The following is a 27724-nucleotide window of genomic DNA, read 5'->3' as shown; positions in this document are numbered from 1 at the left end:
TTCAATAAGTGTACAAATAAGATTTTTCATTGAACATGTGTTGAATAAAACTTGTTTCGAAGTTACGTCCTTTATTTGTGGGATAGCAATCTGTGGGGTCTTGGTGAGCCAATTAATTTGTGAAACAAAATAAGAAATTGCATAATTACTTTCAACCATTATCAAGTCTCAAAACAATGGAAATTGTCATGCTTATTCTTTTCCCTTTTAAAAAATACAAATTGAAGTCACATCACAACACTTACGTGAAGGGGAATACAGAAGAGAATGTGTACATGATCAAAATATAAACTCTGAGATAACGGTTCAAGTGATAACAAAAACACAATTTATAAACAACATTATCCTCTAATTTGTTGGTTAGATATTATATCGTTTTACCCTTTAATATTTATGAATGAAAACAAGTAGGTACAAATGTATCAAGTTACAACGTCAATAACAGACAAACTGTTAAACTGTTTTAAAAGTGGATTTGATCAAGAAGGTCATTAGACCGTGTTTGATGGAAGAAGCTTCCCTACTATGTATTGATATCAAATACAGAGATGTGGTACTTTTGCCAATTAGACAACTTCTAGTATATACCTGGCCTTGGAGTCATAAAACTTTGTTCAGTGCTCGGAGCACAAAAATTATGCTCAAAACATGAAATCCAGCACTGTGATTGCTTGATTTTGGAGTATGAGTACAAAAAACTGACTCGAAAGACTTATGACTTCAAGGCCAGAGCTCAAAGAAACTTTTGGTGAGCAAATATGTCATCTCAAAACCAACGGTCTAATCTATCAAATTAGGTATCAAATACAGAGATGTGGGACGATTGCCAATTAGACAACTTCTAGAAAACACCAGGATCCTCGGTCATAAAACTTTACTCAGAACTTGGAGTACAAAATTATTGCTCAAACCACCAAATCCAGTATTTTTATTGGTTGATTTTCGAGTCTGAGTACGAAAATCATGCTCAATAGTTTAATGACCGCAAGTTCAGAGCTCAATGAACATTTTGGTGCGCAACAATGGTTTCTCTGTTTTCTGGTCATTAGAAATATTTGAAATGGTGGCATTCACATTAATTTGACTAATCCTCAATCGATAAAATATCGTATCAGAGATAACTCTTATAATTTATATTTCTTTCCTGGTTTATACAAATACAACAAAGAGTATTTAAAAAGGGAGCAAACAGTTATATATATTTATTCTACTTACTATTCATTAGCTGACGTCCAATACATATAGGATATTTTCTGAAACCTTAATACTATATATGTTTCATCATTCTTTGGACCTTAATGTGGCCAATTATGCCTTCCTCTTTTAAAACCCATTCTATGAACTAAACAAACTTTTATAAGATATAACATACCGAACAAACTCCCGATGATAAAAAAAACTTTACTGAAAAAAGTAACAATTACTTTAAAAAAAAATCATTAACTTATAGATACAGTAAGGTGTGGTATTAGTGCCGATAAGACGACTCTCAATCCAAAATCACAATTTTTAAAAGACAATCATTATAGGTCAAAGTACGGTCTTCAACATAGTGACTTGGCTATTTATATTCAGTTTGATAATTGATTTGAAGACAATAGCAATCAAAACCAAGGAGTAAACAAAGACTCAAAAAACAAAAAGACATTTACATGAACTGTTACAAATAATAAATAAGAAACAACACTAAAAACCGGGAGTGAAATTGGCGCCATTCATTTCAACGATATGAATTATGTCTCAACTATCCCGTCATATATGAGCTGTCCCAAGTCAGGAGCCTGTAATTCAGTGGTTGTCGTTTGTTTATGTGTTAAATATTTGTTTTTCGTTCATTTTTTTTTACATAAATAAGGCCGTTAGTTTTCTCGTTTGAATTGTTTTACATTGTCTTATCGGGGCCTATTACAGCTGACTATGCGGTATGGTCTTAGCTCATTGTTGAAGGCCGTACGGTGACCTATAAGTGTTAATTTTTGTGTCATTTTGGTCTTTTGTGGATAGTTGTCTCATTGGCAATCATACCACATCTTCTTTTTTATATTTTGTATGTGTATAGAAAAATAATGTTAAGACAAGCTTATTATAAATTGACAATGATGAATTTTTAGCTATCACATCATGTTTGTTTACCTTTTGAATAGAACTATTATACACGATAAAATATCATGACACTCCACATGGTAATCTGCGTTACTTTTAATAGTTAGAAAACGAAAATGGTACACTATTATTGGTTGATACTTTCAAGATATTTATGATATCAGAATAGAAGGCATCTACGTGGATTTGACTTGTGTTTGTGTTTATCTTTCATCGATGAAAGTAACATCTTTCTTAAAGTATCGACTGTATTAGTTTTTTCCAGATTCTTATCAAACAACAAAATTTTTGATTGCCAAAGAAGGAGTTCACTGCTATATAAATGTATATTATTAAAAATCTGTATCCTGATGTTTCATCTTTTTTCATTTTAAAATATTTAAGTTTCCGTATTACTCTGATCAAAAATAGATAATTTGTTCATGTTTTATGATGAAATCCATCAACAGTGCTCATCAATGCTAACTTTGATAATAGCACTTGGTCTCCCTAGCAAACATACATGTAGGCAAGGTGTCCTTGATTAATTGATTCAATGTTTATAAGACCAATTGACTAACGATATTTCAAAGTTAAGTAGAATGGCATTAAACTCTAGAAAAGGGAAGTTGTATATATCAGGAGTATAATATAACTCACATCTGTGAAATTAGGTCAGAAGTTTTACTTTAAGTTAATATAATTCAACGGTACAGTAGTTTAACATAAAGAGATGCTCGGTTAAATATTTTTGTATGATCCACACACTCGTGATGCTGTCACTACAAACCAGTAAAAGTCTGAAATGGTCTATATCAGTACCCGACTGTAATGATTGGTACTCGACCAGTCTGAAATTTACTTGATAATGATTGACTGGTAGTCTGAACCATACTTAACAGTCTGAACTTGTACTCAATCAATGCTTAACCGTTTTATATGAGTCTGAACCATGCTGGACCTAGTCTGAACCATACTCGACCTAGTCTTAACCATACTTGACAAAGTCTTAACCAACCTAGACATATTCTTTGTATCTATCAACTGAATTTAACTAGTTTCGGAAAAAAATGAAGAAAATTACAATTGAACAACATTTTGAAATTAAAAATGTATTTAATATAGTATTGAAATTAAAATTCCACAATATTCAATCATAATATAACTTCAACACAGTATTCTTAATAATTATAGGCAATACTTTATACTGGTAAACGGACAAAAGGACAAAAGTCACAGGACATAAACATGATAAAGTCACAAATTTGATAGGACAAAAAGTCACAATAAATTTGTTGTCAATTGTTTGAATATATAACATGTATAAGAGAAATATCTTGAAATATTTACATTTTTATTCATATCTAAATACAAAGTTAAGGAACTGTGTCTTATATATATTTAAAAATAAATAAAGATTTATTTGATTTTAATCATGCAAAGGATATATTTCTTGGCACCATGAAGCCGTTGAAATTTTAAGTGCCAAGCTATTTATTTTTTTAACAATTATTGTGTCTGGTTTTTGTTGTTCGCGCATCATTGTCAAGATTATAAAATGTGATGCAACTGTCGTACAAGTAAAAGGTTTAGCGTTATAAAACCAGGTTCAATCCACCAATTTTTACATTTGAAAATGCCTATACCAAGTTAGGAATATGACAGTTGTTGTCCGTTCGTTTGATGTGATTGATCATTTGATTTTGCCATTTGATTAGGGACTTTACGTTTGGTATTATTGTGATTTTACTTTTTTTTTTATCATCATTGATACTTTTTTGATAAATTTTGTTTACAAAGTTGGTTTATTAGGTGTAATACCACCATTGATTTTCCCCTATTAGTCTTTGTTAAATTTGCACTTTTCAAAAAATTGTGCAGAATTTATCTTTGTTTCAAATTAAGAAATACTTGGCATGAGTAAAGTTTTATCCTGTCCAGTTCCATAGAAAAAGTTTCACATAACATTTCATTGCATATACGAAAATAACCATCATTGTAAGTTAACCAATCAAATTTATCTCCTTATTCTATCTGTGTACACGGTTTAGTCACCATGTAACCTCAAGATTACAAAATTTTCTATAGAAATCACAAATAAAAAATAATGGTGTTTTGAAATACCCAAGACATATGTTTATGACACAGAAATAGTTTTACTGCAATAAAATGTAGGATTAATTACCTACAATGGTCAAATTCAAGGGAATATTTTTTTAGACCTACTTTCGTATGCAACCGGATGTGACGTACCATGATTTGGTGGTATTACACCTAAAGAAGACCTTTTTGTTCAATAAACTGAATGTGACTTTTTCCCTTTGTTATACTGGTTATTTCAAGCATTTCTGTCAAGTTTTGTCATAATCAGTTCAATAGTTTGAGAAAAATCTAGTATATTGAAAGACGACATCTACAGCGATTCGAGCAAAATTTCTTCGACGAATCCAAACCAAGCCGCATCAAGATAGAATAGAGTGTGGACCAATAAATGATCAAATATCTATCTTATCTGCCTACAAACAGTTGAAAATGAAACACAAGATGATTTTAGGAACATAAAATACCACTAATAAACCTCTTTGTCTTCTTTATAAGGTCTCTTTGGGTCAATTTATACCTCTCATTTCCTCAAAATTTCAACTTTTCAGGCCAATAAATAAAAATATTAGGTAACTTTCAATCATTTATGGTGGAAATGTTATAAGAAATGAGAAATTGAAGCATTTTAGCAGAATGAACAATCCATATAAAAGTTTACTGTCTCCATGAAGGTTTCAATAAGTCCTTACGTAAAAATTAAATTTACGCTGCGTTCCAAAGAGGGACATAAAAGGTTTCTCTTTTAGTGAATAACTTGTCGTTACAACATTAAAAATAATTTCATCTACTTATAACTATATATTTATTTAAGTATTACCTAGGAAAATGTTATATCATAGCAAAATATAAGAAATAAGGAGAAAAAGCCCACCCCCCTCCAAAAAAATAAATATATGCACTTAGTATGGCTTGTTCTGTCAACTGAATATTCATGGTACAGTCCTATTTCAAGACAATTTTCTCATAAAATGTGTTTTGGAGACTCAATCCACTCAGAATATTTCATTTTTTGTATTATTTCACTTAAATAGCAAGAAATTTTAACACATGAGATTACTCACAAGGCCATAAGTGCATGTACAGCTTCCCATATTAGGTGTAATACCACCATTGATTTTCCCCTATTAGTCTTTGTTAAATTTGCACTTTTCAAAAAATTGTACAGAATTTATCTTTGTTTCAAATAAAGAAATACTTGGCATGAGTAAAGTTTTATCCTGTCCGGTTCTATAGAAAAAGTTTCACATAACATTTCATTGCATATAAGAAAATAACCATCATTGTAAGTTAACCAATCACATTTATCCCCTTATTCTATCTGTGTACAAGGTTAAGTCACCATGTAACCTCAAGATTACAAAATTTTCTATAGAAATCACAAATAAAAAATAATGGTGTTTTGAAATACCCAAGACATATGTTTATGACACAGAAATAGTTTTACTGCAATAAAATGTAGGATTAATTACCTACAATGGTCAAATTCAAGGGAATATTTTTTTAGATCTACTTTCGTATGCAACCGGATGTGACGAACCATGATTTGGTGGTATTACACCTATATACAACATGATAAAATAGTTTAAGAAAAACACAAATCTGTTTTTGTAAAATAAGAAAAATAATCAGACAAAATAAATTGTGACTTTTTGTCTGTTACTTTTTGTCCTGTGACTTTCTGTCCTACATTCTTTATTCTTCACCACTAATCAGAAGAACTTTTTTATAATTTCTTAAATTTTATCCCTTTTTTGATAGAAATCATATATATAAAAAAAATAATATCCAAAAGTATAATAATAGATATATTTCTAATATAAGGTTAAAAAAATCATTTATTTTTTTTAGTTAAAAAAAATTAACAGTTAAAAAAAGTAGAAGTTATTTGGTCCAGTATGGTTCAGATTGATTAAGCATTGTTCAGAACTTTTGTTAAGTTTCGACTGGAGAAATAGGTCGGGTACAGGTCGAGAATTGGTTAAGACTGTTTCAGTCTGGTTGAGTAATAGTTCTGACTATTTTCAATGACAAAGATAACGGTCAAGTACTATTCAGTACAGTCGCGTATGGTTCAGACTGGGGTCGAGTAATGTCAAGTAATAGTCACACCAATTCAGACTGGTCGAGTTAAAACCAATACAGTCGAGTACAGATATAGGCCATTTCAGACTTTTACTTGTAGTAGTGTGTTAACATCCCAAAATAACTACATGAACTAGTGTAGAACAAATCACATAGGAAAACCGTCCAATCTATTCTAAAAACTGGAAACGGCCCTTTAGTGTTTGCTGTTCAGTTTGAGCCATATGTCTGTGTAAAAATGACGCATCGACATAAACTAACTAACTTTTAAACATTGTAACTTGAACGGAGAGTTGTTTCATTGGCACTCATCACACTTTTTATTTTCTTATTGACATATTTAAAAGAAAACTTTGTATTGCACATGTTTAATTTTTTTCTGGGTCTGTATAATGCCTTATGAACATATTGCCAGTGTTTTGAATTTTACACTTCTTTTTTTGTTCGAATGGACTTTATCTTAATGGTGTTGGAGGATGCTATTTTAGGTTAAGTAATTTTTCAGTGTTTCACATATTTGATAGACTTGCGGACAGTAGAGTATGTGTTTTAGTATCAATCCTGGTTTTCTATCTGTTCTATTAGGGTTTTGAAAGAATCCTACCTATCAGATTTTTTAATTTTTTTGTCAATTTCAAACAAATGTTGCACAGGAAATATAATATTTTCATCAATACTTGCTAATTATTTTCGTCACGCAATATTTATGAACGAGATACATCATTACAATAGAAGCAATTGAAACAGTAAAGTTAATAGAAGTGCAAGATTCTTTTTACAAACAGAAACAAGTTGATTCGTCTACACACCAAACAATGCTGATATCAGTAATTTTCTGTATTATTTTTGTTTTTGTGGATCGTTCATTTTCGATAGAATCTAAAGAAATCTGTACAAATGGTAAGTAAATTTCAAGTTGGAGTATTGAATAAACGAAAAAGCTTATATTTTTCAAATTTCTTCTATGATAAAGATAATTGATTTAATTATTATTATCGTTAGTTTGAACATGTTGAACAAGAATTAAAACTTCATCTTTGTAAACAAATGATCCAGATATATTGTCCTCGTATTCAGATCAACATGTGGAATAGCAGATTTACTACACTGATATTGAGATGCAAATGTTTCAAACTAATCATCATGGTATGAACTAGATTTCCTAGTTCAGTGGTCAGTTCGATGTATAGGAATGTCCAAGAATTGATAAGTTGATATGGTTTCCATAAAGTTGTGTCTTGAATTAAATTTAACAAGATTGTACTATTTAAAACAGTTTTTCTTGTTTACTGGACAACCTTAATATTTATTGTAAATATATTTAAATTTGTAACGCCAAAGTTAGTTTCGCTTTGCACCGAAAGCATCTATTTAGTACTTTTTCATTGAAGAATGTTTCTTTTATAACTCCAAATTTTCAATTTGAACTATATATCCTTTTTCATGCATTTCATTTGTACATATTACTTTTTTAAGGTCGATCATCATGCCAAAGATTTTTTTTAAATGTAGAAATACTATAAATGGCAGTTTTTACTGTTTCAGACAAATCTGCAAGTATAATGGAAAATCTTCTTAAACTGGTGAAAGAAATACAACAACACAGTAAAGGTAAATCAAAGGATCGTTAAATCTGGTTTGTTAACCTACGTTTAAGAGTGCGATTAAACTTTTTAGAAATGTTATTTTGAATTGATATTAAATAAAAAAGTTTAATCGAAATTCGTTCATGGCGAATCACAAACAACTCATCTAAACAGCATGATCATTAACAAATTCTAAAAACTGAGATTTCGGAACATAAAAATGTGATTTTATTATGTTGAACCTTTTCGCGATTTGTCTTTTTCACAAAAACGAACGTTTACCCAATGTGATGTTCTGGAAAGTAAAATATATAGAGAAAACCATTCTCAAGATTAAAAAATGTAAGGAAATGATGAACACATGATTTTTTTCCATCTTTGATTATATTGCAGGTCGAAATTGTGATGACCGTAAAAAGAACCCTGTTGCCTTCTATGCAGCCCTGACCAAACATACTTCACTATCTGGGTCTCAGACGATTGTTTACGATAAAACGTACACAAACCTTGGTCAGGCCTATGACCCGAATAATGGTAAATTCCGTGCACCAGTCAACGGCATATACTACTTTGCTTGTTCTCAGTTGTCCTTTCGTAGTTCATTTCACTTCATATTAATAAAAAATAACACCCGACTTGGCCTTGGATATTGCGATGAAGGAGGTGATAGCGGATCAGTAACAGGAACGGTAATATTAAACAAAGGTGATGTGATGTCTGTCCAACATGATCCTGGAGGCGGATCACAGAGGGTCCATGGTGATGAGTTTAGCACCTTTACTGGGTATTTGATTACAGCTTTATAAATGGACAAAATGTAATAATTAAAGATAGTTCCAGCTTGTTATCTCTTGTTTGATTTACATTTGCAGACTTGCAGCACATATTTTCTTAAATTATCAAGGACGTACATATGTACATTTGATAGTCCTTTAAATCACCGTCATTTTCAAGAATCAATGTAGCACCTTCTACAATCCCCTTCCCTTTCATTAATGTGACCTTCCGAATAAGACTATTTACCGGATTTGTTATCACATAAACAACACGACGGATGTCACATGTAGAGCATGATCTGCTTCCCTTCCGGAGCATCTGAGTTCACCCCTAGTTTTTTGGTGGGGTTCGTGTTGTTTATTCTTTAGTTTTCTATGTTGTGTCGTGTGTGCTGTTGTTTGTTTGTCTTTTTCATTTTTAGCCATGGCGTTGTCAGTTGTTTTAGATTGATGAGTTTGACTGTCCCTTTGGTATCTTTCGTCCCTCTTCTATTCTATTGGTAATGTTTCAAAGATAAAGAAGCATTAACATTACATACGTATGCATCAATAATAATAAAGAATAAAAAGGAGCGAGTAGCATTGTGCCAAATTAACATTTAACTTGAATCACATGTGTCGTTCGTTTATTATTAATAACTATATAACAAACAATTCCTGCTGATTCTAATTCAAACTAGAACACACCTGTGATATCGTGGGTCCTTGACTGAATTAAAGTATATAACTAGGCGTAAGCCTCATTTTAATATTGGTATTGTCATCTTATAAAGTCTTGCCGATTATTAGATACACAGTTTTCTCTGCTTTCAAATATTTCTGTTTGAACACGTCGACTTGGATATTATCAATTTTTGGCAATATTAATTATTTGGAAAACAACCGGTCCTGAAATGGAGTCTTTTTTATTCAACTGCATGGTCCTATATCAGCTACAGAGACGTGCAAAAAGTATTCGGTCACAATGGCGTCATGTTTAAGTTTCAAAACGAAAGTTGTGAAGTTCATGCTTGCACTGTAAATAAATCAACCAATGAAATACAACAAAAATAAAAACTTACCTCTAATACTTTGTTAAGTGTCCTTTTAGCCTGATTACATTTAATAACCTTTTCGGAATCGACTTGTATAAGCACTGAATATAGGCAGGGGAAATACTGACCCAAATACGGTGAATTTCTTGGAATAATTCATTTTTAGATTTAATCATCCCAGTACGTGTTTGAAGTTTTCTTTTTACATGTAACCAAACGTTTTCGATTATATTCAAGTCGGGGGACTGTGCAGGCCAGCTCATACCGGTTATTCCGTTCCGAGCTACAAACTATTGGGTGGACCGTGCACGATGGACAGGGACGTTGTCATCCTGGAATAAATAATTTCCTCCCGGAAAATGCCGAGCTATCACTGGCCACAAATGTTCATCAAGTATTTCTTGATATTTGACAGCATTAATATTGCTTTCTACAGGAGTAAGTGTACCGACGCCATTCCAGCAAATACAACCCCATATCATGACTTGATATTTAGTTTGTGAAGTCCGCGGTTGCACAAGGTCCGGTCTCCACCCCTCGTCTCTTTTTCCTCTTTTTCGCCATACGTACACACGTTCATCATGTCCAATCATGATTTTACTTTCATCAGAGAAAATAACCTTTTTCCAGTTGTTATTAACCGTTAATTTTTTTCCGAGTCTTTTTTTCCGATTGACTTCCCGGATCACGATTTTTTTCTTATTTACACACCTGTGATACGCATGTTTATTTAAATGGTGCTGGATGGTACGTTTAGACACGGGAACACAATTTTCTTCATTAAACTTGTTTGTTATGTCACATAAAGAGCTCCTCCGACTTGTCTTTACAATGCGTTCAAGCTTGTGGTAGTCGCGTGGTTTTACAAACAATGGTCGGCCACTTCTGGGTTTATTCTCCACAGAACCCGTGTCTAAAATTTTTCGAACATTGTCAATAACTGTTGACTTGGGAATTCTAAGTATGTCAGCGATTTTTCGGCGAGAAAATCCATTCTGGAACATTTCCACAATCATGTTTTTGACATTTGTTGACAGTACCTGACCTTTTCTACCCATCTTTGTTATTTTACTTGTTTTAACGAAACTACAATGCCAGACGACAACAAACGTCACATGACAGTAGCCCATGTGATGCACAACGCTAAAAGACTAGTACAGTAATACTCAGTGACGTGATTGACGTGGGGCAAGGCCATTTAAAAGTCAGTCACCTGTACAAACGTAAACACGACGCCATTGTGACCGAATACTGTTTGCACGTCTCTGTATATATAAAGTTGAATTCTTTGATTTGTCGTTTTTACCCCATGACGGCCGACAAATTGGGAGATATAAAGAAACTAAAAGTAACAGTAATATACCCTGTTCAAAAGTCATAAATTGATTAAGAGAAAACAAATCCGGATTCACTCTTAAACCGACGAAACAAATTAACGATCAGAGGAATCCAACGGAACAACAGAAACACTAAAGTGCAACAACAGCAAAGACCAACTTACATAGATTTAAAACACCTTATAAAGGCTACTTATATAGATTTGAAACACTTTATAAAAGCTAACGATACGATTTGTTAAGCTAACCAATAAACAATCATTGTTAAACAATATTTAGAGCTTACATCTTCGACAAGAGTAAAAAGAAGAAAACTTTTAAATGGGTCAAATATCCACAATATGTAATGGAAATCAACAAATGAAGCACTTTTAAATTTTAGCAACTGAAGTATTTTTATGGAGTTATTACCCCATTCGTATATTAAAAATGTAAGGATTTACAACTGGCATAGTACCGAAAGAACACCAAAAACAATAGACACATCAATTTAAAGATGTTACAGTCAACCGTCTGAGGAAGTTGTAACATTAGTTTTTCAATCATTTTAAAAAAAAATAAAGAAAGGCTTGTTATGAATCAAATTAGTACCAAAATACTATAACAAAGTTAAACCACAGAACTATTGATATTGCGTGTCAACACGTTGTCTGTTTTCGGGCTGATTTTGTGAAAATGGAATTGCAGTACCTTGGTTTATGATATTCTGTATATGACAACGATAAAAAAGTGCATTGTTTCAAATAACAACCCGTCAAATGTTGTAAAAAAATCGAAGCATGATTCATATTGTGGACACCATATAGTCTTTAAATAATGTTAAAAGTACCAGAAAATATAAAAGTTAGCTTAAAAATAGTTCAAAACATTCGTGTTTAGTAGCCAACATTATATTGATTTCGACGGAATTATTATCCTCCTTCAATAATTGTTTGAAATTTAGGCTAGATTTAATACATACCTTTACTTCTACCAAAACACATGTACAAATATAGAACTGCAATCCTAAGAAATAAAAACCGATCCAATGATTTGCGCCATTTGTTAATTCCCAGCAATGTTATATAATTACAGATATTATGTGTAATTAAAACAGGTGTTGAAGCAATGAAAAAATGATTGGAAAAAATACGCTGACGCACATAGCGTACAAAACTGTATTTTAATTTGTACATGTCAGATTATGAAAAAATTTCGAATTCAAACATGTCATTTTCACTGAAATTTTCATTTGTTTATACTATTTTCAAACAAAACTCTGACACTACGTACTTTTAAATATATAGACAAAAGAAGACGTGGTATGAGTGCCATGATTTTTTAAGAGATTGTCCTATCTAAATATCATTTTGATATAAAGTAAACAAGCCAATGGTATATTTTAAAACTATCTAACAACGTGTAATTATGGGTAATTAAAACTATCTAACAACGTGTAATTATGGGTAATTAAAACTATCTAACAACGTGTAATTATGGGTAATTAAAACTATCGATAAATATTAAGACATTATGATTGGATCTTGATACATTTGTTACATATTTAAAAGTTGTAAGTTTTCAATCTAAACACTTTTGTTTTACATAACACGATGAAGATGTCAGGTTTCCTGGTTAGTATTTCAATGATTATCTTAACCACAGCACTTATTAATTGTACGGTGCATGCCGATTTTATAAAGAAGAAAACAAATAGTTTAACAGTCAAACGTGGAAATAGTATTATGTCATCACAACACACAACAGATGTTTATTCGAAATCACAATCTGCATGCGCAGCAATGTGTTTATTAGACAATACATGTTGTGTTGCCAGTTTTTCTAAAGAATCATCAATATGCCGTCTTGACAGAACATAAAACTGTTGTGTTGCCACCGACAGTGTCACAGGTTGGAACGTTATGACAAGAAACCAGTACAGTAAGTTTTTAAGACTTACTGAACATTCACATGTTATTACTCTCTAAATGTTAAAAAACAATCATTTTGCTCAGCCTGGTTTTCTCCAAGGTCGCTCATTAAGCAGATTTTATGTAATAGAAATAACGACAGGGGTTCTTAAGTTTATTGTTTGATATCATTAAGATATAATTTGATTTCATTACTTTATATTTTATAAGGATATGTTTCCTTTGAAAGTTTGTGTTTAATTTGTGTATTATATTTTTTATGTATTATAGTCATTATGTTCAAAAACATTTCAACAACATTTGATTTTATGACAATTAAACATTTGTTTTTTTTTAAATTCAACTTGGGGAACACCAGAAATTCACCTAAGGTATGAATAGCTATGTGGACACAAGACTAATAAATTAAGTTTTAAATATTGGAAATAAAATGATAAACAGTGTAACTGCTAATTCACAAATAAAAATCCATAGAAGCCTCCCCTGACTCATCTGTTTAGCTTGAAAGGAGTTGATTATATATTATCCGACACTGTATCTATATTTTACATTTTATGATATTGTGTGTATCGGCAATACGTAACCTTGAATAAACTTACTATAGCTTTTTAATCTGATAGATGACTTTTGAATTGACTTATTATTGTCAAATAATCACATGTGAAAATAAAATATACATTAAAAGAAAATGTATAAAACAAACTCATCACCCCAACACTTTTTACAGTCAATGTTTAATCTTTATTTGTGTTTTCAAGTGCCAGTGACATGTGCAGGATGCATTAACTTTGGCAATTCCAGGTATTCTATAATTGAAGATTTGACAGAATGGGAGAAGGCGAAAGTAAGTAAACATTTAATAAGTTAAAACTATTGATGTAAATCTATGATAAAGGTCATTACACCTATATATAGCATTTTGAAAAGTCCAAACATAATTGTGACATTTGATTTTGATGGATATATTGATGAAGACAAACAAATGAATACATCGTGACATTGCTAAAAATATGAGCCCCTTTTCCATTAAATCCATTATTTTTTTTTTTTTTTTTTTCAACTTCAGATACTTTATTTTACTATAATAGTTGTTAACAAATCTCCTTAATGTTACAACAATGGCATTAAGGTTCTGCCCTGTATGGTTAATTACCAATAAAACCAGGGGATTTTATTGGTAAACTTTTTATAATTTTACCTACATGTAGTATTGCGTGTTAGTTACAATTAACAGAGTAATAGCTGTCTACAACATGTACTTTACTTCACAATGAAAAGAAAAACGGAACTTTGACCGTCTTTTGTTTAGCTTTTAGTTTTGGATTAATCGAAAGTGAAAGAGCATGGTTTCGATCGGATTAAGAGGTCAGTATAATTGAATTATGGTAGTTTTTAGATAGTGTCTTATCTTTCAAGTACGCTAAACATTGAATGATATACTATATATGATAGTCAAACAAAAAAAGTAAAAGGCAATTTCGTTAGAAATTTGTCTTCTTTTTATTTCAATGACATTTTTGTGATTCTCAAAAATGTAGGTCAATTAACTATAAATATGACAGCCAAAGAATCAATTTTCTAAAATTTTTCTTTGAAATTTTCTCAAAAAGGAATTTTCCGGATGATATAAAATTTGTGTATCAATTTCGTTTTTTAGGACTGACATCATATTCACATATTTGGTTCTCTTTTCGGATAAATAAAAACATTTATAAATCACAAAGCAAACAATTGTTATAATATGATTAAGTACATGATAATCCACATCTTCAATTTTGTACCCTACTACAAGATTTTGTAGACAAAAAACATGTTGCCCAATATTAAGATACATAAATATTTTGTGTAGAAATGTCCAATAATTTTTTACCCATGTGCATTCAAAGAAAAAATGATTATAGCTATCAGATTTAGAACATAGTTCACAGTTTTCACTATTAACTACCTTCCAGCGATACAAATTATGGTTAATAGCTAAAATATTATGCAGTAATTTCCATCTAAACATTTTTAATCTATTATCTTTTAAAAAAAGAAAGGTGAAAGATAAATTTTTCTTAATGAAATATATAACATTTTCACCTGATAGTTGGTTTTTCCATGAGCAAAAACCTACTGGAAGCTCTTTATTTGACCTGCTAATAATATTATAAATTTCTTTAAACTTAATTTTGTCTAGATCGTAATACAATCCATTACTTAACATTTTAATGTCTTGTGTAATGTTGATTTTAGTATGTTTTGATATATTGCTCTTTAATTTTTGGATCCAACTTTTGGGTAAAGCTTTCCGAAGGGAACATATTTCGGAAATCCAATTTTGTTTCTTTTTAAGTTTATCTAATATTTTATGAGAAATTTCTCCTTTATCATCAATTACATCATTTACAAAAATTATGTTTTCCTTTACCCAATTACTATAATATAAACTTTTACCACCTGTTTTTATATATTGGTTTCCCCAAATAACTTGCTTTCTTATATCTCTATAATTATCAGGTACTTTCGTCTTTCCACCTCCATTTTTAATCCAACATTTCAAAATTTCAAAGTAAAATGTAGGTAAGTTTTTAAGGTTTTCTAGTGACTTATGAGTATTAAGATTCATTTTAAATATTAAATTATTTTCCCCAAACTCTCTAAAATAAAAAGTAGGTATGATTTTCCAGTTAGCACAAGTTTCATCAGTTAATCTTTTAACCCAATTTATTTTAATAGCCTCAATGTATGCGTCAATATCTGTCATTTTTAATCCCCCTTCAATATAATCTTTTCTTAACACTGAGCGTTTAACTTTCTCGCTACCACCCTCCCATAAAAAATTAAATAAGATTTTTTTAAATTGACTAATAATTTCACTGCTTAGATTTATCAATGAAGCAACGTATGTTATATTGGGAATAACTAGTGTTTTAATTATAGTTATTTTTCCTATCATACTCAATTTTCTTTTCTTCCAATCATTTAGTATCCTTTCTGATTTTTCAAACTGTCTTTCTATATTTATTATTTCACATTCTTTTTTGTTCAGGCCAAAATAAATGCCAAGACTTTTCACCGTATCTTTCCAATTGATACTTTCAAATTTGTCTTTGCAGTGTTTTAGTTTACCTAACCATATACCTTCTGTTTTATTTCTATTAAGTTTAAGCCCTGAAAAAGATCCAAAAGTTTCTATTAAATTAAGTGCATTTTTTATTTCATTTTTAGATCTTAGAAAGAGAGTTGTATCATCTGCTAGCTGCGAGATTTTTAGGCTGTGAGTATTTTTATCAATTTTTATTTGTATCCCTTTCAGATCATTATTATCCCTTATCCTACAAGCCAGTATTTCAACTGATAAAACAAACAATAACGCGCTTAAAGGGCATCCTTGTCGAATTCCCCGTTGAATCCCGAAGGTTTCAGAAATCCACCCGTTATTTAAAATACATCCTTTTATATCATGGTAAAGTGTTTTGACCCACTTTTGAAAAGACTTATTAAATCCAAATTTTTTTAATGATTCCAGCATAAAGTCCCATTCGAGTGAATCGAACGCTTTAGAAAAGTCAATAAATAGTATAGCTCCATCAATATTAAAGTTTTCAGCATAATCTATAATATCTTGAATTTGGCGTACGTTAAATCCTATATATCGATTTTTAACATAACCATTTTGATCTCTATGTATAATTAGGGGTAAGATTTTTTTTAGTCTTTGTGCTAAAGTATATGTAATAAGTTTTACATCAGTATTCAATAAAGTAATTGGACGGTAATTATCTAAGGACAAAGGGTCATTTTTTTTAAAAATCAATGATATTATCCCAATCTTTTGGGTCTCAGATAAAGTTTCATTATCATAACATGTATTAGAAACATTCAATACAATATGTTTTAAATTCGGCCAAAATTGTCGATAAAACTCAACTGTTAAGCCATCTTTGCCTGGAGTCTTATTTAGTTTCATATTATAAATAGAAGATGTTAGCTCTTCTAAAGTTAATTTACCATCCACTTGTTTGCTTTCACAAGGAGTTAAAGAATGATCAATGGGGGTATTTTCTATGTATGTCTTTAAAATTTCAGTTTCGGGACATGTACTTTTGTACAGAGATTTATAATACTCTTTACTTACATCTAAAATTTCACTTTGATCAACAGTAACCTCACCGGTTTTGGTCATTAATTTATTAATAGATTTTTTAGCCTGTCTATTTTTTTCTAGAGATAAAAAGTACTTAGTATTTTTTTCCCCTTCCTCTACCCATTTTATTCTTGATCTAACTTGGGCTCCTTTGGCTTTTAAAGAGTATATCTCTTCTAAATCTTTTTCTAAATTTTTTATTTGATTAAAAAGTTCATTATTTTTCCTATCAGGTAATTTGTCTAATCTTTCATTTAAAAGATTTAGTTTGTTTTCCATTATTAAAATATTATTTTTCCTTTCTCTGGCTTTTGATTTACAGTATTGGATAGTAGACTCTCTTATGTCAGTTTTTAGCAGGTCCCACTGATTTAGGACATTTGTAAGATTAAAATTTTGCTCATACTTTTCAATTAACTTATTTATTAGTTTATTGTACTGAGTATCAGTCAATATACTGTTATTCATTTTAAAATATCCTTTACCCCGATTATTTGCATAAATGTCTAATTTAAGCGAAATAGCCTGGTGGTCTGTGAATGAAATTTGTGCAGGCCTGATATCAGCAGATACAGTACTTAGGCGTGCTTGTGTGCATATTATAAAGAAGTCTATTCTACTAGCTTCATTTGTAGAATTTTTTCTTTTCCATGTGAATTGTTTTTTATCTTTATTTAATTGTCTCCAAATGTCTATCAATTTATGTGTTTTAATTAATTGTTTTAAACCATTGACTGGCTTTTTTAACTTTTTATGTAATTTATTGTTCTTTGTATCTAAAGCTGAGAGTAAATCATTCATATCTCCCCCTACTATTAGAGCACCACGAGTGTGTTCTTCAATTAATTTACTTACTTTTTTATAAAATTGGTTTCTTGCATGAACTTCATTAGGTGCATACAAGTTTACTAAGGTAAAAATCTTATCTTGAATTTCTATATTAATTATAATAATTCTCCCTTCTTTATCACAAAATTCATTAATTAATTTAAAGTCTAGTGATTTATTAATAAAGTAAGAAACTCCCCTTGAATTTGTTGTGCCTAGGCTGTGAAGATGTTTGCCATGGAATTCATTGTTAATTTGCTTTATCAAATCTTTTGACAAGTGAGTTTCTTGTGCCATTAAAATGTCGCATTTCTGCTGTTGAAACCAAGAGAATAATCTAAAGCGCTTTTCCTTTCTCGCTAAACCTTGACAATTAAGTGAGCAAATGTGGAAGTTTTTTGTTTTCATTATAGTATTAAAGAAGTTTAATTGTTGATCTCTTAAACGATTTATTTAAATCTAGCAAAATGTATAAACCTGTTCTATGTATCGTGACCCAGATAAACATGTAGTTATTTTTAGACCTATAAATAGCACAGGTAAAGTTAATTTCTATTTTTAGTTTCATTACTGACTTTCTGAAAACGTCTTGTATTTTGTAAACATTAGCATTGTCATTTACTGTAATTTTGATAGCGCGGGTGGTTCTTTTGTATTTACAACTTTTATATTTTTTTACAGATATGGAATTAATCGTGTCACAGAATGTTGTTAGCCAAATGACTTTACTAGAAGTGCTTAATTCTGGAAATATGTGCACAACAAAGAAGTGTGTGATATCTAAGTTCAAGAACAGTTGGATATTTTTGGCTGTTTCGTTAATGTTAATTAAATCCATTATTAACAGGCATATTTTCTGTCTTTTCTAAACGTAACGAAAAGCGATCATACCTTTAAATTGGATGAGAAGATATAAAGTTGTTTGGCAAGCTGTACACATTGGGATTCATGTGTATTTATGAATACTGATTAGTCTTAAGGAGACTGCAATATATAAACGTAAAGTTAATCGATAACACGAGTAAACAAAGGATTTTCTTATGTTGTACTGTAACACCACTGTCCAAGGTAAGGGACAGGATTGAGATATCGTAACATGTTAAACCCCGCCACATTATGTATGTATATGCCTATCACAAGTCAACAGCTTGTTATTCATTCGATGTCGTTTGTTTACGTGTTACATATTTGATTTTTGTTACTTTTTTCATAAATTAGGCCGTTAGTTTTTTTTTCAATTAAATTGTTTTTACATTGTTATTTCGGAGCCTTTTATAGCTGACCATGGGGTTTGACTTTGTCCATTGTTGAAAGCCGTAAAGTGACCTATAATTGTTTATTTCTGTGTCATTTGATCTCATTGGCAATCATACCAGATCTTCTTTTTTATGATTGCGTACAACAAAATATTTTCCCTTTCCAAGATAAAATAAACCCATAAGCTTACTGACAGGGTAATGTCTCAACGTTATTAAAACCTACAAAAGAGGGACAAAAGATAACAGAGGGACATTCAAACGCAAAGACCTGGAATAAACTGACAGCGCAATGAACATTACAAACAGACAAACAATAGTAGACAACATGTACAAGACACAACATATAACACAAAAGACTAACCAACACAAACCCAACCAAAAACTGGAGGTGATCTCAGGTGCTCTGCAATGGTAAATAGTTCTTGCGCCACATGTGCCTCCCGACGTAATGCTCATGTTTTAATAAACCCGGTAAATAGTCTAATCCGGGAGGTCACAATCATGTAAAGGGGACGGGATTATAGTAGAAATAAGGAACATATTCGATATCAACTGTGAAACCAACTCATGATGTAGTCCGTAAAATTTACCTAGAGATTATTTCAACTTCACTATATGCAACTCTTAGCACCTTTACATATTATCAACAATAATTATGGTACAAAAGAAAACTCCTCCGATAAAAATAGCTTGACATACTTTAAGGATTTATTTTTTTTAATCCTTAAAAATGTTATTATCTTTTTTTTACTTTTGTTAAAGTTAAAAAACGACGTTTTGTAATTAGCTTTATTTTTATTAAGGACAACTGTAAATGTCTGGGAGGTAAGCTGGTAGAATTGGAAACATCTGAGGAGAATGAGTATATCAAGGATAAAGTGAGGACTCTAAATACTGGAGGTAATTGATTTGCTAATGTAAATACAAATACAAAACAAATAAGCAAACAAAGCGCTGTTCTTTTTATTTTTGAGTTTTTTTCTGTGCATGTAATTAATTTGTGTGTGAGATAGACACCTATATACTTGTATATCTATTATAAGTAAAACAGAGATCACATGAACATACCATAACATACAGGACAAGGCACATTTTTCATCAAAATACACACGTGTATTCAATATTTTAAGCTATGAATCGTCTGCACAACGCACAATTCATATTAGCTAAATTTGAAAATAAATCAAAACTAAAGACACCAAATAATTGTCTTTTGTCTTGACTATTGTTTAACTTATTAAGCTGTTTAATATAAATGTAGAATAAATGTTCTTACACTCATTTGAAATTCCTGTTAAAAATTTGAAAAATAGCATTCAAGAAATTAATGTAATGTTGTAAACCGGACGAATCATAATCATAGACAAAAATAGGTATACACATAGAAGTTGGGTAATTTTGCCAAAACCTCAATAGTCTAAAAGGCTTTAAATTAGTGCGGTCAAGTGCCTTAATTGGACAGAACAATGCAAATAGTGATACGAGGATAGGATTAAGCATCTTCGTTTCTGAGGATGTGATTGGACATATTTAGGGGTTAGACAACCTTTTCTGTTTATATTACGGCGGCCATCATACATATAAATCAGGTTGCTAAAAACAGATCCACACCAATGTTAGCGTGATACAGATGAAGAATGGTGTTTGAAATTAAAAAAAGAAAAGAAATAACATTCTAATATGATATACATACCAAAGTTGTTCAAATAAATAACAACCTCAGGTTATGGTGGTAAAAGTTCATACAATCGAGTAAGGATATGTGATAAAATGTATGTTTGATATATAGGTCAATATTTAAGATAAGCTCGAAAGTAGAATGATGTATTATTCTACAATATTTTCCGAAATATATTGTTCTAACAACTATATTAGCATAATGCTGTATAGGTCAAACCAACTATATAACACAGATCGTTCATTGAGTATCATTTAAGTCAAATGCGATATGTACCCGATCCAGAGGAGTAAGCCTATTGTTTTTGGCTAGGATTTTCATAGTTTACACATCCTGTCAAATGAGATAAACTGAATCGATTCCATGACTTTATATTTTGGACAATCATGGACAATTTGGGAGCGATTTTATCTCAAAACGCTGATACTATTTCTCAGGCTAAAACAATCAGAAGTGAATTATACCATTGTGCCCTGGTAGCGCAAAGAAAACATTATTTGATATAGAATTGAGAATGGAAATGGGAATATATCTAATAAACAACATACCGACAAAAGAACAGATCACAGCTGACGGCATTCAATGGGTCTTCAACTCAGCGAGAAAAACCCGCACCCAGAGGCGGGGCTCGGTGGCCCTAAAGATGTGTTTTATTTCAGTGAAAATCGACGTCATTCTTATATCAAAAACTTAAGACATACAATACTAACTAAGGGTAGAGATTCCTGACTTGCGCCAAGTGGGGTTATACATGTTTTGTAAGATTTCATACCTAACCCCTTACCTCTAGCTAATGTAGAATAAAGAAACACACAGTAATACGCATAGTAAAACTCATTTATAAAAAAAGTCTAAGTCCGAAGTCAGAATAGGTAACAAAAGAGACTAAGAAAATATACAATGATACACATGTCGACAATGGACTACTAACATTTACTGTCATCCCATTTTTAATCTGATGGAAAAATATATCTTCATCATTCACAAATCAAAACAAGCACAATCCCTCTCGTTAGGGATTTTGTATTGTACCATCATACAATATATATAGCAGAAGGGCAGACCTGTATCATGCTCACTACTGGTTTTAGAAAAAGATATGTTTACTTCCGATGTGAAGACCCTTTTAGTGAATCAATATATAAACCAAAATGTACCATTTTGACTTACATGATAACAGTGTTGTAATTATAACACTTCTGACTAAGTCTGATCAAAAGTTTTGTTTGCATTTGCGTGAAAAAAAAATGATATTAAAAAGTTTAAGACTGGATATTAAATACCTGAATGAATAAGATGTCTACATGTTAAGGTTATCTTTGATAACTGTTTGGTATTACTTGACATTTTCACTTTTAAACTATGAACAACAACATTATTTATTTTGTAAAAAAAAATGTCCGTTCTTTATTATCAATTATTTTCTTTGAACTGTGTAAACTATTCTATTTGGCGGCATTATGTTCAAAGTTTACATGTTTTTATCATGTAAATGGTTGACTTTCTGAAATTGTTTATTATCTCTCCCCTTATCTCACTGATTTTGTATTACTTTGTGTTATAGATATAGTTTATTCGTTCAGCGTATATTCCCCTTTTTTGTTTTCATATGTCCTTTGATTAAGTGAAGCCATTTTAATTGACATTATATCGTGTGTCATTATATTGTCTATACTATTTTTCAGGTAAGGGTGACGGTTGGTCCCTTTTAAAACGTTTAAACTCGCTGCATTTGCTTACACTTGTTCTCAGTCAGGAACCTGATGTTCAGTGGTTGTCGTTTTTTGCTGTTTCATAAAGGTTACTCGTTTTTTTTTAAATAGATTAGACCGTTGGTTTTCCCGTTTGAATGTTTCCATACTAGTCATTTTAGGAGCCATTTATAGCTTACTGTTTGGTGTGAGCCAATTCTCCGTGTTGAAGACCATACTTTGACATATGATGGGGTACTTTTGAAAATTTGACTTGAATAGAGAGTTATCCGCGATCTTTCAAAAATAGCACGAACAGTTACTATAATCAACAAATTTTTACTTTCTGTTTTCTAAGTAACGGACAACTAGAAGAAGTAAAAAAAAACATAAAGTAGCTACACCTTTTGACAAGGGCACAATCACGGCAAATAATTGATAATTGTAAAATGATAACGCTTGTATTGCATTTACAGTGATGCGTATATTTGTTCTTTTAAGTTAACGGATACTGGACCGGTGGTTATAATTTCAACAATGATAGTACCCTGGAATGGCTAAGTAAACCAAACCAAGATATGCCATTTAGCGAACTGGAACCAGGAGAGCCCAACTACCCAGCGACACAGTCATGTATGCTGCTTTGGAGAATTTATGATTTTCGATGGGGTGATTTTTGGTGTGACCACTCAATGTCATATATATGTGAATTTGAGTTCCAATAAACTTGACCGGATCATACATGTACTTTAAATCAGTATGTTCCAAACGATGGAAGAGCGTGTGTTGGCATTGTATTTTTTTTAAAAGACTGGACATTCTTGAGACACACTATTTTTTGTGTCTTAAATTGTACGCATTTTTTTACTATTTGAAAGCAATTGTATATTGAATTGCACTAGAAAATAAAGTGACGAGGGGTAAAAATTCCGAAAATAAAAAAATTGAAATAATCACTTACATTTATTTTGTACACATTCAGTAAAATGAACAAATCAATCATATGAATAAATCACCGTTTTTAAATACATGTACCTAATGGGATCATACAGGTAATTTAAATAGTATGTTACTAATGATGAAAGTGTTTGTAAGATATATTTTTAGTAACTGTATAGTTTAAAACAAAACATTTGACTATTTGAAATGGAAAGGATAACACAATTTCATTCATCAAGATAAACTAAACACATCATTTAATTCATATATAAATAGATCACCGTAACTGAATCGACGGACAATCAATACTATGTTATTTAACTTCTCGTAACATTGTTATGGTGAAGATGTCAATTTCAAAATTTTCTTTTGTCGACGAGTTTAAGGATTAGACTAACTATTTACGCGTTTTTAAGAAAACTAACGAGTTTGTTTAGAGTTTTATGATGTTTTGCTTTGTCATTTTTTCTAAAATAGTAAACATTACGTAATGAATAACTCATAACTACGCTTTAAGTACTGGCAAAAAATTGAAAAGCAATCATAACATGACCTGAATAAAATCGCAACCCTCACATAAGATCTCGTAATTATCCGTTATCAAATCTTAAACTAACCGCAGCAAAATATTGTTTTTTATAAGTGTCAGACCACCAATTAACTTTCTCAAATTTAGAACATAAAAGTAGCCTTACACTGAAACTAAAAAAAGTGATTTTGATATCATTGATAACTTTAACTTACCAACAAATTTTGATAAAAGAGAAATATATTAAGACCATTTTGAGCCACAATATACTTGTTTACGAGTTTGCATTAAAAAATTGATTATTAATGCATTCCCTAGTATCTTATTCAAGGCATACATACAGACTCGTTCTTTCTCCTTTCTCGGGAAACCCTGGAATGGTTTTTGAACTTGTTTTGTTCTGGAAAACCAACAAGGTAATATCAAATGACTGATATGAAATTGGCTGTCGATTCGTCAGTGATATCAACCTTTTTGGTTTGCGGATGTTTGAACTGTTTAGTGTGTCTAATTAACTTTAAAAGCGATGTCAATATTTCAAACTTGTAACTTGTGTGTTATGGTCATATTTTCATATTGTGTACTTTAGGTTGAAACATCATTTACAATAAAAAGTTACAGCCTATGACGAATTATCTTTATACACAACCCTCCCTTAACCTTGGACAGTTGTGTAGCAATTTCAACGTAAACACAAACAATACAAATCTGTTGAACAAGGCATATCTCATTAGATCGATTAAAAGCACAAAATAAAAACCAAAATGACACAGTTACCTTGGGATAATACTTATACACCACTCCTACCCCGTAAAAACAACAACTAAGTACCAGAGTACTTTCAGTTATTCGAAGCTTATTTAAAGCTGACGCAAACTTTCTTTTTTCGCGTATATACATTTTCTTTAGAGTGTCTTTATTCCGTTTTGCTTTTCTTTGTTGAAATAGTGATTTGTTTTTGATGAGAAATGTAACACAGTGTTGACTTCTGTGCATACATTTTTTGATATTTTTATCTCTTGTTTGATGGTTTGCTTACACATTGTAGTCAATATAACCAGTGATGTAATTTAACATCGCCATAAAGTGTGACAATGTTAAAGCCTCAAAACCAGGTTCAACCCGCCAAGTTTTCTAAAAATGACCTGTACCAAGTCAGGATTATGTCAGTGGCTATTTAATAATTTGTTTCTATGTATGTTGCATTGTCGTTTTTTTTTGCATGTCAGTGCTTCGTTTTGTATTTCTTATGGTTTATGTGTTTACCTCGATTTTAGTTTTTAACACGGATTAGCTCTCTCTAGACCGATTTATGACTTTTGAAAATGGGTATACTACTGTTGCCTTTATTTAGATGGTACATTATGTGCGCACGTAAAAACAACTTTGTATGTAGTGAGATAACACCAATAGTACTATAAAATAGTTCTCCCTAATGAGTTTGCAACGATACAGATTATGCCGTAATTGTGACGTCATCGGATAAATGTTTTATGTTTTTCATTTATATGTAATGATCCTATGTATTTCAAACATAATGTTGCATGTCTTCTGTACTATCTGATGTTAAGTTATTGTCGTTTATGAGATCATAAGTGTTTCACGTTTCTCGTTTTTTAAATAGATTAAACTGGTAGTTTTCCCGTTTGAATGGCTTTACAATAATATTTTTGGGGCCCTTTATAGCTTGCCGTTCGTTGTGAGACTAGCCCTGTGTCAAAGACCGTACCTTGACCTATAATGGTTAACAGTAAAGTTTACTTTTATAAATTGTGACTTGGATGGGAGTTGTCTAATTGGCACACATAACCACATCTTCCTATATCTATATATTATTTGTCCATTTATTTTTTTCATTTGTAGCCATGGCGTTGTCAGTTTATTTTCAATTTATGAGTATGAAGATAACCAAATAAAATAAAACCGAGAAAATATGTCTATATGTACGTTTCCGAACAAATTAAAAAATCCAGACATATATGAAAAACAGAAACTATTTGTTTTAATCAATTACTTTGAAATGCCAGCAGAATCTGCTTACCCTTCCGTTGCACCTGATATCACCACCAGTGTTTGGTTGGGTTCTTGTTGCTTCTGTCACATAGAACTAATAAACATCGTTAGTAGCCAAAAGTATATTCGATTAAAACGCAATCTGTGCTTAGTCCTGTTGGTAGTACAAAATTAATTCCTACCTTATATTCTACCAAACATATAAAATTCAATAAAAAAGAACATATAAGTCTAAAAGAAACCGTTATCATGGATTACGCCTTCTACAAATTTACATAAAAATTGCATAAATTCAGATTTAATTAGCAGCATTGCATCAGTTGAAATACAAAATGGCCTAATACCCTGCATTTTATTTGTATAAAAATGCGTCGACATAAATAATTTTGGACACAAACTTGTAATTTTCACTAAAAATGTCATTCTTCACTGCAATAAAAGAAAGGTAAAAATGGATTCGATCGAAACATCAAATAACATATTTTGCAATATAACTATAATGTAGAGCAGATTCATATTTTGAAAATTCACAAGAACAGTATAAAAGGTGAACAATATTAATGTTTGTTTTGTTTTGTATACTCATTGAATTACAAGAAAAACAAAGGTGTAAATGATAGTAACAACTATTGAATATCAATTAATTTAGAAATAGGAGTTTTGTTAATCCTGTTTTATGTTTTCATAGCATTCGATACTAGTTCTGAAAAAACGTTACTCTTGTCCTTAATGATGCTGAACGTCGATAGTAAAAGAAGAGGGACGAAAGATATCAAAGGGACAGTCAAATGTCTAAAAATGAAAAATACAAACAGAAAAACAATAGTACATATGACACAACATAGAAAACTAAAGAATAAACAACACGAACCCCACCAAAAACTAGGGGTGATCTCAGGTGCTCCGGAAGGGTAAGCAGATCCTGCTCCACATGTGGCACCCGTCGTGTTGCTTATGTGATTACAAATCCAGTAAATAGTCGAATTCGGTAAATCACATTCATGAAAGGGAAGGGGATTGTAGTTACGACGTAAGGAACATATCCGATGTCTTTTGTGAAACGGTTATTCCATAACGGTCAACCAACTCGTGATGGCGTCCGTAAATAGTTATCAAAGGTACCAGGATTATAATTTAGTACGCCAGACGTGCGTTTCGTCTACATAAGACTCATCAGTGACGCTCATATCTAAATATTTATAAAGCCAAACAAGTACAAAGTTGAAGAGCATTGAGGATCCAAAATTCCAAAAAGTTGTACCAAATACGGCTAAGGTAATCTATGTCTTGGATAAGAAAATCCTTAGTTTTTCGAAAAATTCAAAAGTTAGTAAACAGGAAATTTATAAAAATTACCACATTATTGATATTCATGTCAACACCGGAGTGCTGACTACTTGACGAAGGGATGATTTCAACTTCACCATTTGGAACTCTTGGTTTAATAGCTTCCTTGTGAGCAGTAACCCTCTATCAAGAAAATCATGATAGGAAATGCAAGCACGGGAATATCGTATCAATTGGGAGATATATACCCCGTATGCAGGTGCTGCTGGAATGTTGCCACTTAGAAATGGAAAGTTCACAATTGAAAAGCTGAAATCATCTCTTTTGTCGTAAAGTTTTGTTTTCAACCGACCCTCATTGTCAATTTCTAGATGTAAGTCTAGATATGAAGCCGACTTAACTGTATCTGTAGTATCCTTTATCTCCAATTCTATGGGATAGATGCGTTCCACGTAGTCACC

General features: G+C 31.3%; 1 protein-coding gene and 1 long non-coding RNA gene across 2 annotated transcripts; both read left to right on the top strand.

The window, feature by feature from the left end:
* Positions 1-7027: 7027 nt before the first annotated feature.
* On the top strand, positions 7028-8659 carry LOC139481729 (complement C1q-like protein 3). Its single transcript, XM_071265216.1, has 3 exons — positions 7028-7167; positions 7813-7878; positions 8247-8659. Exons 1-3 carry the CDS (start codon positions 7083-7085, stop codon positions 8657-8659), a joined length of 564 nt encoding a protein of 187 aa, XP_071121317.1. The 5' UTR covers positions 7028-7082.
* A 5458-nt stretch (positions 8660-14117) lies between these two features.
* On the top strand, positions 14118-18694 carry LOC139481712 (uncharacterized). Its single transcript, XR_011654670.1, has 3 exons — positions 14118-14275; positions 16121-16169; positions 18549-18694. It is a non-coding gene; the product is annotated as an uncharacterized lncRNA (long non-coding RNA).
* Positions 18695-27724: the final 9030 nt, after the last annotated feature.

This window comes from Mytilus edulis, chromosome 7, assembly GCF_963676685.1.
Source record: "Mytilus edulis chromosome 7, xbMytEdul2.2, whole genome shotgun sequence".
In the NCBI taxonomy this organism is placed as follows: Eukaryota; Metazoa; Mollusca; class Bivalvia; order Mytilida; family Mytilidae; genus Mytilus; species Mytilus edulis.
The sequence above is the reverse complement of the archived record's forward strand: the minus strand, read 5'-3'. Positions and strand labels throughout refer to the sequence as shown.

What these genes read in the sequence shown, in the direction of transcription:
- LOC139481729 (XM_071265216.1), top strand. Translation starts at nt 7,083, where the DNA reads ATGCTGATATCAGTAATTTTCTGTATTATTTTTGTTTTTGTGGATCGT. An exon ending in TAAAGAAATCTGTACAAATG is followed by an intron (nt 7,168 to 7,812) that starts GTAAGTAAATTT and finishes TTACTGTTTCAG; the next exon opens with ACAAATCTGCAAGTATAATG. An exon ending in AATACAACAACACAGTAAAG is followed by an intron (nt 7,879 to 8,246) that starts GTAAATCAAAGG and finishes ATTATATTGCAG; the next exon opens with GTCGAAATTGTGATGACCGT.